Consider the following 16,991-nt stretch of genomic DNA (forward strand, 5'->3'; position numbering starts at 1 on the left):
GGAAGAACACAGCAGGCCAGGCAACACCTGGAGGAAAACAGCAGTCAACGTTTCGGGTGTTACCCTTCTTCAGAAATGGATGTGGAGATAGGGGGAGCTGCAGACAAATATGGGGAGGGGAGAGTAGCAGAATGGTGGTGATAGGTGGACACTGGTGGTAGGTACGACCTGGTTGGTCGATGGGAGGAACGAATCCAGTTGGTGGCTGGAAGGGAGGGTCAGTAGGTGGAATGGAACGGAGGAGGTGGGGCTGGAAGGAGAGCCAGGGGATGGGTGGGAAGATTATTTGAAATTAGAGAACACAATGTTGAGTCCTCTGGGCTGTAGGATCCCCAGGTGGAAGATAAAGTGTTGTTCCTCAAATTTGTGTTCTGATTCACTGCGACACTGGAGGAGGCCGAGGACAGATATGTCAGAGGGGGAGTTTGGGAGGGGTATTTGAAATGGGCGGTGACCGGGAGGCTAGGCTGGATGTTACGGGCCAGATGAAGGTGCTCAGTGAAATAGTCACCTAGTCTACGTTTGGTCTCACCGACATAGAGAGGACCACATCGGGAGCACTGGATTCAGTAGACTATGTTGGAGGAGATGTAGGTGAAGCTCTGTCTCACCTGGAAGGACTGTATTTGGCCCTGGATGGAGGTGAGGGAGGTGGTGTGTGGGCAGGTGTTGCATCTTTTACGGTTACAGGGGAAGGTACTGGGGGTGGGTTGGAGTGGTTGGTGGGGAGCGTACCGCGAACTAAGGAGTGGCGAAGGGAATGGTCCTTGCGGAAGGCAGAGAGGGGTGGGAAGTAAGGTGTTCCGGATGGTGGGGTCTAATTGGAGTTGGTGGAAGTGTTTGAGGGCGATACGTTGGATGCGGAGGCTGGTGGGATGGCAAGTGAGGACAAGGGGGACCCTATCTTTATTATGTCTGGGGGGAGAATTAGAGCTGTGAAGCAGGGAATGGAGGAAGCATGGTGGAGGGCTGTCTGGATGACATGGGGGGATGGAAAAGAACATTGTTTGTAAAAGAAGGACATCCAGAATACTTGGGAGTGGAACGTCTTCTCGTCAGAGCTGATGCGATGGAAACAGAGGAATTGGGAAACTAGACTACACCTCCTCCCACCCTGTATCCTGCAAAATCTCCTCAAACATCGTCCTCAAACACTTGTGCCAACTCCAATTAGACCCTACCACCCGGAACACCTTCCACTCCCCACCCCTCTCTGCCTTCCGCAAGGACCATTCCCTTCGCCGCTCCTTAGTTCGCGCCACACTCCCCACCAACCATTGCCACCCGCCCGGTACCTTCACCCTCTAACTGTAAAAGATGCAACACCAGCCCACGCACCACCTCCCTCACCTCCATCCAGGGCCCTAAACAGTCCTTCCAGGTGAGACAGAGCTTCACCTACATCTCCTCCAACCTAGTCTACTGAATCCGGTGCTCCCGATGTGGTCCTCTCTACGTCGGTGAGACCAAATGTAGACTAGGAGACCATTTCGCTGAGCATCTTCACCTGGTCCATAACATCCAGCCTAGCCTTCCGCTCACCGCCTATTTCAACTTCCACCCTCCGACATGTCCGTCCTTAGCCTCCTCCAGTGTCACAGTGAATCAGAATGCAAATTTGAAGAACAACGCCTTATCTTCCGCCTAGGGACCCTACAGCCCAGAGGACTCAACGTTGAGATCTCTAATTTCAAATAACTTTCGCACCCATCCCCCAGCTCCTTTTCCAACCTTGCCTACTCCCTTCTATTCTACCTAATGAGCCTCCCTTCCAGCTCCCAACCAGATTCATCCCTCCCATTGACTAGGTCGCACCTACTACCGGCGTCCCCCTCACACCACCATTCCGCTACCCCCCCCCTACTTTATCTGCAGTTGCCCCTAACCCTGCATCCAGTCCTGAAGAAGGGTAATACTCGAAACATTGACTACTCCTTTCTTCCACCTGCTGCCTGGTTTGCTGTGTTCTTCCAGCCTCCTGTTTGTCTACCTCAAAACATTGATGGTTTGAATTGGGTGAGAATGCAACACACTGGGCCATAATGAATGCCTTAAACCAGGAGGTTTTCTATGTCCAGAGCTAAATGCTGTAAGGAATAGGGTAGGTCATAGGGTAAGTGAATGATGGAGGGTTATCACAAACCTCTATGGTGTCTCTAACACAGGCACTGCTCACTGAGGTTACTGACACCTGCTAAAACCAATATACAGTGGGGTTAAGAGAGTCTTTATCTCCATCTCCTGCCTTTGCCTGCGATTCAGTCACTCTCATTGTTTGTGGACAGTTGGAATATTGCTGTGGAGAGTGAGGTTCAGTCAAATTAACACAGCCAACACACCAGAGACAGCAGATCCTAAATGAATGTACAGATTTAAAATGGTCCCCCATCTGGTTCTTATCTGGATCACAATTCTCTGACATTAAATGTTAGGTGAAGAGTAAACCTCTCTCTGCACTGTCACTATCAGACACTCCCAGGACAGGTAGAGCAAGGCGTTAAATACAGAATAAAGAGCTCTCTAAACTGTCCCCATCAAACACTCCCAGGACAAGGACAGCATGGGGTAAGATACAGAGTAAAGCTCCTTCTATACAGTCCCCTATCAAACACTCCCAGGACAGATAGACCACAGGGTTAGATGCAAACTAAAGCTCTCTTTTAAACTGAAAGAAAATCTTCCTCTGTTCTTTAAAACTGAAATTAAATCTCCCTCTACACTGTCCTTATCAAACACTTCCAGGATAGGTACAGCATGGGGTTAGATCCAGAGTAATGTTCCTCCATCTCAGTTACAAATTCTGAAGCCACCCCTCAACCCCCGGACTTGAATACATTTCTCTTTGCTATATCCCTTTGCTAAACCTGACTGTGAGTAAATTTTAGTAATAAGGACAGTTTTGTTTTGCGGGTCCAGACTCAGTTCACCTCCTATTGTTACAGTCAGCAGAGAAACAGCTCCTCCTGCAATCTAGATTGTGTATTGACTCAGAGCTCCTTCAATGATCCTTAAATTAATTGTCTTGTCAGCAAACTGTGTGTACTGTGCTCTTTGACAGCATCACGAAGTATTTGGTGGATGAATGTGTAACAACTGACAGAATTCTCCATCGAGGTCAGCTTCACTGAATCATTTCTGGGGAATGAAGAATTCACAGCAGAGGCCAAGCTTTGTGTTGTGACACTGACATTTATTGACAGTGCTGTTCCTGACAATCAAGATGATTTCTTGGCTCTGGATGATTTGAACCCGCAGGCAATAGTTCAGCAAGCATTTCACCTGCCTGACCAAAGGCAACACTCTCAAACTTCTATCCACTTGACATCCTAGACTTGGCATTTTCAGCAGCTCAGCTCTTAACCCTCTTCCCAATCAAATATTCACTGAGCTTTTTCTCACTTGTGCTGTCAAATATTTTCTGTCCTTCTCTCCATTATTATTTCCTTCCCTCATTTCTTCCACTCTCAGCTCCTCCTTTTCCCCTCCCCTTTACTTCCTTAGGCTTTCCTTTGCCACCCCTTGCCTCTCCTGTTCTCCCCTTCTCTTTCTCCCATCCACAGTTTCCTCTCAGTCTCCTGCCGTCTACACTCCTGGCTTTTTCTCTCCATCCTTCTCCTCTCCACCCCCTCCTTCTCCTCTTCCCTCTCTTCTGCCCTCCCACCACTCTCTCCTCTTTGATCTCATCCATACTGTCCTCTCCGTTCTCTTCCTCTGCCCTCTCCTCCCCTATTCCTACTCTCCCCGCTTAGCCCTCCCCTTTTCGGAATGGGAAAACACGACAGAGGTCTAAGTAAGAAAAGCAGCCTGTTGTTATTTTCCACCTTCCTTGGCAGGTACTGAAGATCACCGTTTGGGGAGTGAATGCAATGGAGACACAGTCTGCCCACCACAGTGCCGCTGTGAGTCCAACGTAGTCGACTGTTCCAACCAGAAACTGACCAAGGTCCCAGAGTTCATCCCTCAGTCGACCCTGGAACTGTAAGTAAACCTGGGATAATCGCACTCATCCGCAAGGTCATTGTACCTTCCATGATCACAGGACATTCCAAATCACCTTCATTCATGTCTGCTCGCTGATGAAATGCAGCCAGTAATGTGCACAGCAGATCGCACACAACAGCAATGTGGTAATGACTAGACCGACATAAAATAAAAACAGACATTAGTCGAGGGATAAACATTGACTCAGGAGAGCTCCTTCATTCTTTGAAACAATGGAATCCTTTACATTCGCCCAACAAGGCAGCCAGGGCCTCAGTTTAGCATCACATCTGAAGGGCAGGATTGCTGATGGCCTGGTAGTATGTTCACTGGATTGTTAATCCAGAGACCCAGTTAATGTTTTTAGGACTGGGGTTCAAATCCTGCCACAGCAGGTGGTGTAATTTGAATTCAATTTTTAAAACTCTGGAATTAAGAGTCTATTGATGCCCATGAATCCAATGTCAATTGTTGGGGAAAAACCCCTCTGGTTCATTAATGCTCTTTAGGGAAGGAAACTGCCATCCTTACCTGGTCTGGCCTACATGTGACTCCAGACCCACAGCAATGTGGTTGACTCTTAACTGCCCTCTGGGCAATTAGGGATGGGCAATAAATGCTGCCTAGCCAGCGATGCCCTCATCCTGTGAATTAATTAAAAAAAAGACAGCACCTCTGACAGTGCTATGCTCCCTCAGAGCCACATTGGAAGATCAGCATGGATTATTTATTCTAATCGCTAGCGTGATCCTCAAACCCATGACCTTCTGCCTCAGAGACAAGTGTGTTACCCACTGAAGCACATAGACAGTCGTGGAGAGGGGAAAGGGTCAGGGTTCAATGAGCAGAGGAAGCAGATTTAAGATATTCTGTGTAGGAACTCGGGTAGGGTTGAAGGGGGAGAGTTTAAGCAGCAAGTTGTGGTCTGGAAGGCGCTGCTCAGGAAGAGCAGTGGAGGCAGATTCCATACGAGCTTTGAAAAGGAAATTTGACAAATATTTGACGCAAGGCTATAGAGAAAGAGCAGGGGCGAGTTGGACAAATTGGATGGCTTTACTGAAGTGGAATGGTCTACTTCTGTGCTGTATTCATTCCTTTCTGAGTGGTTGGATCATCTGACTATTCACTTCGAATTTGAACAATGAAATGTTTAATATTAGTGAGGTCACATTAGAAACAGTTTTCCACGGTGAGATTTGCCCAGTACAGTCCCTGGATTGAAGTCTACTCAACATTTACATAAGACCCTTGTAACCACTGTACACAATTCCCTTCCATCCTATCTGTCTGAGCTCCTGCCCAGCCATCCTTCAAAATAGTATGGTGCTCACTGGCACACCAGCAGTTCTCAAAAATGCCATGGTGAGATTAGCCAATTATGGTTGGATTCCAGTTATGGTATTCTCAAAGGTTTTGACAGATAGTTCCAGGGCAAACATGGAATAACGTGGATGTTTTGCTCAGGTCTGAGTTGAACCCACAACCTTCTGACTCAGCAGATAACAATTCTGATACCAATAATTTAACAGATACATCAACCGTGTTAACAGTTTACCCCAAGTCTAAGGACAGGGCTACTGGGCGAACTTGATTCTTTGTAATTAATTTCATTTTTTTCAATCTCCATAGACGTTTGACTAACAACGAGATTTCACATTTGGAAGCCACTGGTCTGTTCCGGAAGCTTCCACAGTTGAGAAAAATGTGAGTGGATGTTTCGCTTCTTTTCTCCTTTGTTTCTGTCCCTCTTTTTGTGAATGTGCCAACTCTCACTGTCACTCAGAACGGGAGGTGAAATTTCCCCTCGGCTTTGGAGAGGATTCGAGAAGAGATCAGCTGAGATGGTTCCATGGAGTAGGATTACAGTTATATAGTCAGACTGGAGAAGCTGGGGTGTTCTCCTAAAAATAGAGAAAGTGTAGCATAGGTGTGGTAGCAGTATTCAAAATTGCAAAGAGTCTAGACAAATGAATTAAGAGAAACTGTCTCCAGTGTCTGAGGCATTGATCTCCAGAAGGCACCAATTTAAGGTGATTAGTTAAAGAATCCGAGGCAACGCGAGGAAAATTGTCTTCAAGTCGCAAGGGGTTAGCATTCGGATTACAGGTTCAAATGTAGCTTTCAAAAAGGAATTGATCAACACCGGAAAGAGAAAACAAATCTGTGAAAAGAGCCGGGGTTTGGGATTTACTGTATTGCTCTTTTAAAGTGCTGCCATAGATTTTGACAGGCCAAACAATCTCCTTCAGTGCAGTACTTTTTTATTCATTCAACAGGATTTTGGCACCACTGGCTAGGTCAGCATTTATTGATTGTTCCTAATAAACTTGGAGAAGGTGGGGGTGAGCTGCCTTCATGAACTGCTGCAGTCCATGTGTGTAGGTAGACCCACAATGCCACTAGGGAGGGAATTCCAGGATTTGGACCCAGCAACAGGACTGGACAGGGCAGATGCAGGGAGGGTGTTCCCGATGGTGGGTGTGTCCAGAACCAGGGGTCACAGCCTGAGGATTTGGGGTAGACCATTTAGGACGGAGATGAGGAGACATTTCTTCACCCAAAGAGTGGTGAGCCTGTGGAATTTATTACCATAGGAAGTAGCTGATGCCAGAACATTGAATGTATTCAAGAGAAGACTAGATATAGCATTTGGGGTGAATGGGATCAATGGTTATGGGGAGAAAGCAGGATTAGGCTGTTGAGTTGGATGATCAGCCATGATCGTGATAAATGGCAGAGCAGGCTCGAAGGGCCGAATGGACTCCTCCTGCTCCAATCTTCTATGTTTCTATGTAAGTCATTTTTCCAAGTCCTATACGTGACTTCAGATCCACAGCAATGTGTTTGACTCTTCCCCTCTGGGCAATTAGTGATGGGCAATAAATGCTGGCCTAGCCAGCGATTCCCTCATCCCGTGAATGATTAAACAAGAAGGATAATGAATGGCTTGGAGCAGAGCTTGCAGATGGTGGTGTTCCAATGTACCTCTGCCTTTGTCCTTTCAGATGGTAGAGATTGTGGGTTAGGTATCTGCTGTTGGAGGATCATCTTTTCTTGATACACAAAAGGTGAGGTCACACAGTGAGCTGGCAAGATGGATACAGAACTGGTTTAGTCATAGAAGACACAGAGTAATGATGGAAGGGTATTTTTCTGACTGGAAATCCTGTGACCAGTGGTGTTCTGCAGGGATCAGTGCTGAGGCCCCCGTTGTTTATTTGGAGGAGAATGTGGGTGTCTTGATTAGTAAGTTTGAGAATGACACAAACATTGGGGAGCTGCAGATAATGACGAGGATTCCCAGGGAATATAGTAGGATACAGATAGGCTGGAGACTTGAGTGAGAAATGGCAGATGCTGTCTAATCCAGACAAATGCTAAGCGATGCATTTTGCAAAATCTAATGCAGGATTAGATACAGTAAATGGCAGAACTCTTAGTAGATCATCTTTGTCACTTCCTCAAAATCTCAATCAAGTTTGAGAGCTATGGTAGGTGGCACGGTGGCTCAGTGGTTAGCACTGCTGCCTCACAGCGCCAGGGACCCTGGTTCAATTCCACCCTCAGGCAACTGTCTGTGTGGAGTTTGCACATTCTCCCTATGTCAGTGTGGGTTTCCTGCAGGCTAGATGGATTGGCCATGCTAACTTGCCTGTAGTGTTCAGGGATGTGTAGATTAGGTGGATTATAAGGGGATGGGTCTGGGTGGGATGCTCTGAGGGTCGGTGTGGACTTGTTGGGCCGAGGAGCCTATTTCCACACTGTAGGGATTCTATGTGAATATAGTGTTGGAGGATTATGATGGGCAGTCATTAGTGGCAACAACTGGAGTTTCCACCAAGGCAGGGCAATAATGAATACTTCTTTCTGAATAGTTGATAGGCTGGGCAGAGTATAGATTTAGTCGTTTTGCATTGAGTTAGTGGCATAGTCACATTCCATTTCAATCAGAAATAGCATCAGATTCTCACCATGAACAAAGTAAGATCACCCCAAAGTGCTTCAGAGGAGAATAAAATAGACAAATCAGAGATGGAGATTTAAGGACGAGTGATGACAAACTTAATCACAGTAGGGAGGCCTTGAAGGTGCTGGGGGCTAGGCTAGGGGGAGTGGAAAATGTTTACAATGGGATTAGTTAGGGTGGATAGAGAGAGACAGCTTCTGCTGATATGGAAACCCATGATGAAGGGATTTGATCTTAAATTAGAGCTGGACTTTTCAGAAGCAAAATCAGGAACCATTTTTACATAAAAACTGCGAGCAAAATGTGGAACTCTCTGACTCCTAAAGTTGTACATGTTGTGTTGGGGTGGAGTGGGGGTGTGGAAGATTGGTCAATTGTAGCTTTCAAGACTGAAACAATATAGAGTTTTATTTTTGCTGAAGAGAGAGACACACTTTCTTTCTTCATCTCATACTCATCAGGACAGAGGCAAGAATGCCAAATTACAAAGGAAACAACAATAATAATACATGAGGAAAGGATATTGATTGGTCGCAAGTTGACTCTGATTGGGCGAAAATGTCCAAAAAGCTATTGTTCCTCCAGGTGTTGATTAAATTCAAAAAACATTGCAATGGCTGGACATGTTTCTTTTGCCTGTAGGGGGCAGGTCCCTGCATATGAATTTGTGTAGCTTCTGGCCGTCTTAAATGCTCCACATTGTGAGCCGGACTGATACCCTATCATCAAATTAAATAGTTAAGTTTGCGAAGGGGCAGGAAGGGAATGCGGGAGAATGCAATCGAGGCACAGATCAGTTGTGATCTGGTTTGACTGGCTGGAATGAATGGCCTCCTATTATTACTGACATTTCAAAAAGGGCAAATAGTTCAGGATTGGAATTGCAGAGTTTGTGGAGCCAGGATAGTTGAAGACAGACGGGCCATGGAAAGTGAGGGAATCACATTGCCAAAGACGGGGCTTGTTTTCATTGCTGCATTGTGATGAGGGAAATAGAAAGACTTCCTGCCATTTACTGGTTAAAAGATGAGTGTTTCGCTCTCCTCTACAGAGACAAGTATAAATGTTTGATGTGAATCGCTGATTAATTCTCAGTGCTGCAGTTCCAGCTGTTCTATTCTGCGCTGTCCACTCGCCATATGGGGCAAGCTGGGAATCCAGATGTGGCTAATTGCATTTCTGATTGGTGAATAAACAATGAGCAGCTGTCATTAGCCATGGGATCTCAATACTCATATTCACAGTGTGTGTGACAGATGCTTCATGTAATGCAGCAATAGTGTCCCCAATCTCTGAACCAGGAGACCCAGGATCAAGTCCCACTTGTTCTCGAGGTGTGCATTAACATTTCTCTTCACTGGTTGATGAAACATTTTTGTGTAAGTAACTTTAATACACACTCATACTGATACACATTGCCAGACACATCCTCAAAAACAACACACTCACAAAAGACGTACTCCACACTTCCGCTCTCTCACCTGATGCCAACTCATATCTTCAACAGTTACACCACACACACACACTCCCACAAACACTAAAACACACTAATACAGACACTACAGACCTGTCTGTGACAACAAGGTGCAGGGCTGGATGAACACAGCAGGCCTAGGAGCAGAGAGGCTGACGTTTCGGGCCTAGACCCTTCATCAGACCTGTCTGTATCAGTTCTGAGGAAGGGTCACCAGACCCGAAACGTTAACTCAGATATTTCTTCACAGATGCTGCCAGACCTGCTGAGCTTTTCCAGCAACTCCTGTTTTTGTGTCTCATATACTCACTAGCTCATATTAACACAGGTATTCACTCACACTAACATTCACTAGCTCACACTAACACACTCACTCAGCTCTTATGTTTCACTTCCTCTGATTTAAGACCCTTTTTGTTTTATTGTCAGAAACCTGAGTAATAACAAGATTGTGGAAATTGAGGATGGAACATTTGAAGGTGCCTCTTCAGTCAGTGAGTTACATCTTACAGCCAATCAGCTCGATTCTATAAGAAGCGGGATGTTTCGGGGGCTTGATGGATTACGAACTTTGTAAGTACCTTAATAGGACCAATTGGGATGTGTTATTCTTAATCCTTAAACTGCCGGCTGGTCTGTTCCATTGAGAGAATTGACTTCTCCTCCTCTCACTGTAACTCCACTGAAAAAGAACTTGCCTTTGTATAGTGCCCTTTAGGATGGCAAACCAGTTTGAAGTTTTTTTTAACATGTAGGTTCGATTACAATGTGGGAATCAATGGCAGCCAATTTATACACAGCACGATCCCATAAATGTGATAATGGCTGTGATTTTTTAAAATGATGTTGATTGAGCGATAAATATTGACCAGGCTACTGGGGGATAACTCCATGCTCCTCTTATGATTAATGCCATGGGATCTTTTACATCTACCCCACTAGTGCAGAAGTGGTCTGAGTTTAATGACACATCTGAAACAAAGTACCTCCAACAGCCACGAAGAGAGACTAGATTCAGCTGTGAAGATAGACTAAATAGACCGAGGTTGTTTACCTTGGAGCAGAGAAGGCTGAGGGGGGTCCTGATTGAGGTCTATAATGTTCTGAGGAGCATAGATAGGGTAGATATGGATAAATGGTTCCCCTTAATAGAGGGGTCAATAACAAGGGCACAGTTTTAAGGTAAGGAGCAAGAGGTTTAGAGGGGACTTGAAGAAAGATGACTTTCATCCAGATGGTGATGGATATCTGTAACTCACTGCCTGAAAGCTTGATAGAAGCCAGAACCTTCAAGACATGTAAGGAGTACTTAGCTGAACACTTGAAAGGCTGTAGGTAGAAGGCACAGAGCCAGAAAATGGAATTAGAATAAATAAATACTAGATGACCAGCATCGAGGTGAGGGGCTGAAGGGCCTTTTTTCTGTGCAGGAAAGTCTTTACAACTCTCTATAATTCATCTACCTTTGTGCAGCATTGCCTTTTGTGGGTCAGTCCAGAACTTTGCACTCAGGTCTCTGGAGTGGGACTCAAGCCCACAACCTCCTACTTCAAGGGCAAGAGTATTATCCCTAGTCATTGCTCATAGCAAGTGGAAGGATGTGACAGGTCTATCATGTATAATGCTCAATGTACTACTCTGTGCTGGTAAGCTTCATGAAAGACTCTCCATTTCGTGCCACTAGACTTCGTTGTTTTGTATAGATGGTCTTCAGAGACTATTTGCTATTAGGCACGCCAGTTTATTCATTCATTCTCAATGTATGGGCATTATTAACAAGACTGACATTTCTTGCCCATTCCTAGTTGCCCATTTCCAATGAATTTTGGGTCTGTGTATGGTATGTGACTTAGAGGCAACATTGTTCCTTTGCACCTACTACTACTGAGGGTTAATAGGAGGTCAGTCAGAGGCTAATTGCTGGAAGACTTATCCTGAGCTCAGTCAGAAGTATATTGAGGAAAGGTTGAACAGGTTGGACCTATAGTCAATGGAGTTTAGAAGAATGAGGAATGAGCTTATTGAAACATTGAAGATAAATTTGAAACATTTGAGTGGCTAGATGCTGAGAGGATGATTCTCCTCATAGTGGAGACTAGAACTAGGGGACACAGTTTGAAAATGAGAGATTTCTCATTTAAGACAGCGATAAGGAGGAATTTCTCCTCTTAAAGGGCTGTTAACCTTTATTGCTGACAGCATTTGAGGCTGCGTCATTGAATATAATCAAGGCTGAGTTAGTCGAAATTTGATTGGTAACAGAGTCAAGGTTTATGATGACCAATGTGGAAAGTGGGGTTAAGGTCAACCATGATTTTACTGAATGACAGAGTAGGCTCAATGGGTTTTATGGTCTTTTCCTGCTCCTGTTCTTCCTTTATTCATTCACGGGATGAGGGTGTCACTGGCTAGGCCAACATTTATTGCCCACCCCTAATTGCCCAGAGGGCAGTTAAGAGTCAACCACATTGCTGTGGGCCTGGAGTCACATGTAGCCCAGACCAGGTAAGGATGGCAGTTTCCTTCCCTAAAGGACATTAGTGAACCAGATGGGTCTTTCCAACAATTGACAATGGATTCATGGTCATCATTAGATTCTTAATTCCAGCTTGTTTTTATTGAATTCAAATTCCTGCCCTGGCGGGATTCAAACCCAGGTCCCCAGAATGTTGTCTGTGTCTCTGGATTAACAGTCCAGCGATAATACCACTAGGCCATCGCCTCCCCCTCCTACTTCTTATCTTCTTATAATCTGAGGTCATGTATCTGTTTGATGAATATTTGAGTGGGACAGGAGTGCCACGGAGTCCAGGCTGATGCTCTCAAATGTGGCGGATGCATTAGATACAGGAATTTGGTATGGATCATAGAGTGATAGAGTCATACAGGATGGAAACAGACTCTTTGGTCCAACTAGTCCATGCTGACCATGTTCCCAAACTAAACTAGTCCCCCTTGCCTGCATTTGGCCCATATCCCTCCAAATGTTTCCTGTTCATGTACTTATCCAAATGTCTTTTAAATGTTGTAACTGTACCTTCATCCACCTCTTCCTCTGCAGTTCGTTCCACAGACAAACCACTCTCTATGTAAAAAGGTTGCCCCTCATGTCCTTTTTAAATCTTTCTCCTCTCTTCATAAAAATATGCCCCCTAGTTTTGAACTCCCCCACCCTAGGGAAAAAAACCCTGCTATTCACCTTATCTATGCCCTTTTTGATTGTATAAACCTCTATAAAGTCACCTCCCAACCTCCTACACTTCAGTGAAAAACGTCCCAGCCTCTCCAGCCTATTTTTATAACTCAAACCCTCCATTCCCAGCAACATCCTGGTAAATCTTTTCTGAACCCTCTCCAATTTAATAATATCCTTCCTATAGCAGGGTGCCTAGAACTGCACACAGTACTCCTGGAGAGGCCTCACCAATGTCCTGTACAACCTCAACATGACGTCCCAGCTCCTATACTTAAAGGTCCGAGCAATGAAAGCAAGCGTGCTAAACGCCTTCTTAACCACACTGTCTAGCTGTGACACACATTTCAAATGATGGCTGCAGTTCGAAATGTAACATACAGTGCAATGGTGATTTTTAAAAATATCAATCATTGATCTTGTTACTTTGAATTCCATTTCAGTTGTTGTTTAAAGATGTCACATGACACGGGACTGTGGCAATGTATTGATTTTGTAATGTGCAACTTGAAGGAATATTGATTGTACGGTGGACTGGTGATTATTATGAGGGTACTCAGAGTGAATTACAGGAGAATTCAATACCTGGGATTAGATTGTAACCCAGTATGTCTTAGGTTTCCCCAGAGAGCTTCTACTCATTATTAAAAATTGTAGAATATTTGATTTTTGTTACACATGCACACCCACACATAATCATATACTACCCCCCTACACACACACTCACATATGCACACAAACACAAAGCACCACACACACATACGTACTCTCACAAGCTGATACACACACACTGTCTCACACACACACAGCTACATGCACCCATGCGTATATGCCTAAACACCAATATATACACACCTAAACACACACACAAACACAAATATCACACATACATGAACACATACAAATCACCACACACACACACACACACACACACACAGAAAGGCAAGGAGTGGCAGAGAGAGCACATCTCAGGCAGAGGAACCAGGAGGTACAAACTATGGTCTAATTCCACCACAGCAGTTACATTCTGAGGTGGCTCAGAGAATGACTGTAAGCTGTATCTGGAGGTCAGAAGGAGACTGATGTTGGTAGGCAAGTCTTGAGAAAGCAAGTGAGACATACACGCAAATACAAAAAGAGAGAGACTGAGAAAACAGGCAGAGAAAGACACACAAGGACGGAGAGAGAAATAGAGAGAGTAAGAAACAGAGAGGCTGACATGCCAAGCATCCCCAGTTTCTGAGATAACAAGGTGTTGAGCTGGATGAACACAGCAGGTCAAGCAGCATCACAGGAGCAGGAAGGCTGACATTTCGGGCCTAGATGACGGGTCTAGACCTGAAACGTCAGCCTTCCTGCTCCTCTGATGCTGCTTGGCCTGCTGTGTTCATCCAGCTCTACACCTTGTTATCTCAGATTCTCCAGCATCTGCAGTTCCTGCTATGTCTGAAACAATTTTATCCCCGGTTTCTCACTGGTGAGGTTGTGTACTGATATCGTCTACTTGTAACAAGGAGGTCTTGTGGCAAGTGTTCCGTGTCTCTGAGCCAGATGCTCTGGGTTCAGATCCCACTTCAAGACTCAATGGCTATGGAAGTGTTCATAATGCATCCAAACAGGTTAATCAACTTTCAGGTCCTTCTGATACAACTATGGGGGCAGGTGGTAAGAGTGGGACAGTCTCTCAGTCAGCCTAGCTTCTTATTGGAGAGACATCCCTCAATCTACAGCCTCTGGTTTCAGGTTGGTGGCCTGTTTCAGGAAAATTTAGCTACAAAAACAGATGTAGGTGCCTGCTGTGTCTGTCTCTCAGGCCTCGAGACATTGGAAAGCTCTAAGTCGATGTGGAATAGTTTCCAAGGATGAGTGATTGTTCATCTAGTTAATTCTCTTTGATAATTCTCTTTAATGACCTTCCCAGAGCAGATGCTGCTCTTTCAGCAACTTATTGTTCCTTCTTCCTGCAGGATGCTGAGAAATAATCGCATCAGCTGTATCCACAACGACAGCTTCACGGGACTGAGTGCCGTGCGCCTGCTCTCACTCTATGACAACCACATTGCTACGATCACACCAGCTGCTTTCGACACCCTGCACTCACTCTCTACTCTGTGAGTACACATTGGTCTTCTGAAGTTGTCATACCAGACTGGAAACGTTCACTCTGTTTCTCTTTCCACAGATTCTGCCAGACCTGCTGAGTTTCTCCAGCAATCTCTATGTTTATTTCAAGGTCCCTCTGATCTTCTATACTTTCTCAGGTCCTACCATTTAACACACACTCCCTTGCCTTGTTAATCCTCTCCAAATACATCACCTCACCCTTTTCAAGATTAAATTCCTTTTGTCACTGATCAGTCCATCTGACCAATCTGTCTATATTATCCTATAATTTAAGACTTCTCTCTTCAATATTTACCAAACCCCACCAATTTTCATGTCATCTGTGAACTTACTGATTATACCTCCTACATTCATATCCAGATCGTTACTGTACACAACAAATAGCAAAAGTCGCAGCACCAAGCCCTGTGATATGCCACTGGACACAGGCTTCCAGTCACAAAAACACGCTTCAACCATCACCCGCTGCTCCCTGCCACTAAGCCAATTTGGATCCAATATGCCCTGGATCCCATGGGCTCTTAACTTCTTCACCAGTTTGCCATGTGAGACTTTGTCACTAGCTTTTCCGAAATCCGTACAGACTACATCAACTGTACTACCCTCATCTACACATGTAGTCACGGTCTCAAAAAAAAATCTAATTTGTTGGACAGATCTCTCCCTTACAAAGCCATGCTTACTATCCCTGACTTGCCTGTCCAAGTGTAGATTCATTCTGTCCATCACAAATTTCTTTTTTCCAATATTTTCCCTAACACAGCCAATAGTTTCCGGGTTTATTTCTACCACCCTCCTTGAATAATGGAATGACATTCTCTGTCCCCCCGTAGCCAAAGATAAATTAAAAGTGTGTATCAGACACTCTGAAATCTCTTCCCTTGCCTCCCAGAGCAGGCTCGGAGACATCTCATCTGGGCCTGGGGATTTAGCCACTTTCTAAAACCACTAATACCTTTTCCTTGTCCGCGCTAATAACAAGAAGACTGTCAAACTCAGGCAAAAGTGAAGCTGGATCAGAGCCAGGGAGGGGGATTTGTCAGAAGCAAATTGAAATTGTTCATCTGGAACTGTGAAGGGTGAGAGCAGTCCTCAAAAAAACACACACACAGATTACTAACAATGTGTAAGTTTTGAGAGGGGAGTTCAGAATCATCGCTGGAAGGTAATTTGTTTATATTGAGGGTCATTGGAATATAAATTGATACTTCACAGCAGGTTACAGAAGCTGCACTATTATCTTAAAGGGAATTGATAAAAGGGAATATTTGAAAACAGGATAAAAGGAAATGTAGCTGAGACAGCAGGTGTGCAATGACGACAGGCAGCTCCATTTATTCAGCTGATGCCAGAATTGATAATTTATGTGCTGTAATTCCGAGCCTTTAATGATTCACCTGGGAAGAGTGCTGTTCATTAACTGCACTGCCAAGCAGATGTTGTATTTGTTTGCATGTTTACAGCATACACACACATGCATGCACATAGAGGCAAACGTGGAAATGCACACAACCATGCATGTCCACGTACATCAACTCACAGCTGGAGACGAGCACACACAGATGACAGGTGTACACACACGTGTGCACATACACGTTGCACACACGTATGAATACACTTGCGTGTGTTTTGTACATGGAGAGTTGTGAATTGACGTGTCGTGTGTTCCGCCCCTCAACACTCTGCAGCAACCTCCTCGCAAACTCCTTTAACTGTAACTGCCAGCTTGCATGGCTCGGAGAGTGGCTGAGGAAGAGGAAGATTGTCAGTGGGAACCCACGATGCCAGAAGCCTGACTTCCTGAGAGAGATCCCCCTGCAGGACGTGGCCCATCAGGACTTCCGTTGTGAAGAAGGTAACAAGCTCCAGCTTTAGTCTTGGACCGGGAATGTTGTTCGCTTTCATTTTGTGAACTTTTGTTCTCAATAAAGTGAAGGGGCCTCCCAGAACAGATACAGCATGGAGTTAGATACAGAGTAAAGCGTCCTCTACACCGTTCCCATCAAACACTCCCATGATGGGTACAGCAGAGAGTTAGATACAGAGTAAAGCTCTCTCTACACTGTACCCATCAAACACTCCCATGGTGGGTACAGCGCAGAGTTAGATGCAGAGTAAAGATCCCTCTACACTCTACCCATCAAACATTCCCATGATGGGTACAGCACAGAGTTAGATACAGAGTAAAGCTCTCTCTACACTGTCCCCATCAAACACTCCCATGATGGGTACAGCACAGAGTTAAATACAGA

General features: G+C 45.0%; 1 protein-coding gene across 1 annotated transcript in view; it reads left to right on the plus strand.

Moving 5' to 3' along the window:
• LOC109937818 (slit homolog 1 protein-like) overlaps positions 1 to 16,991 on the plus strand; it is a 200,427-nt gene that overhangs the window by 157,720 nt on the left and 25,716 nt on the right. Inside the window, exons 17-21 of the mRNA XM_048609217.1 lie at positions 3,834 to 3,978; positions 5,611 to 5,685; positions 9,852 to 9,995; positions 14,583 to 14,726; positions 16,428 to 16,594. Coding sequence (XP_048465174.1) covers positions 3,834 to 3,978; positions 5,611 to 5,685; positions 9,852 to 9,995; positions 14,583 to 14,726; positions 16,428 to 16,594 — 675 coding nt within the window. The remainder of the gene's footprint in view (positions 1 to 3,833; positions 3,979 to 5,610; positions 5,686 to 9,851; positions 9,996 to 14,582; positions 14,727 to 16,427; positions 16,595 to 16,991) is intronic.

This window comes from Rhincodon typus, chromosome 20 (assembly GCF_021869965.1).
Source record: "Rhincodon typus isolate 14 chromosome 20, sRhiTyp1.1, whole genome shotgun sequence".
Classification (NCBI taxonomy): Eukaryota; Metazoa; Chordata; class Chondrichthyes; order Orectolobiformes; family Rhincodontidae; genus Rhincodon; species Rhincodon typus.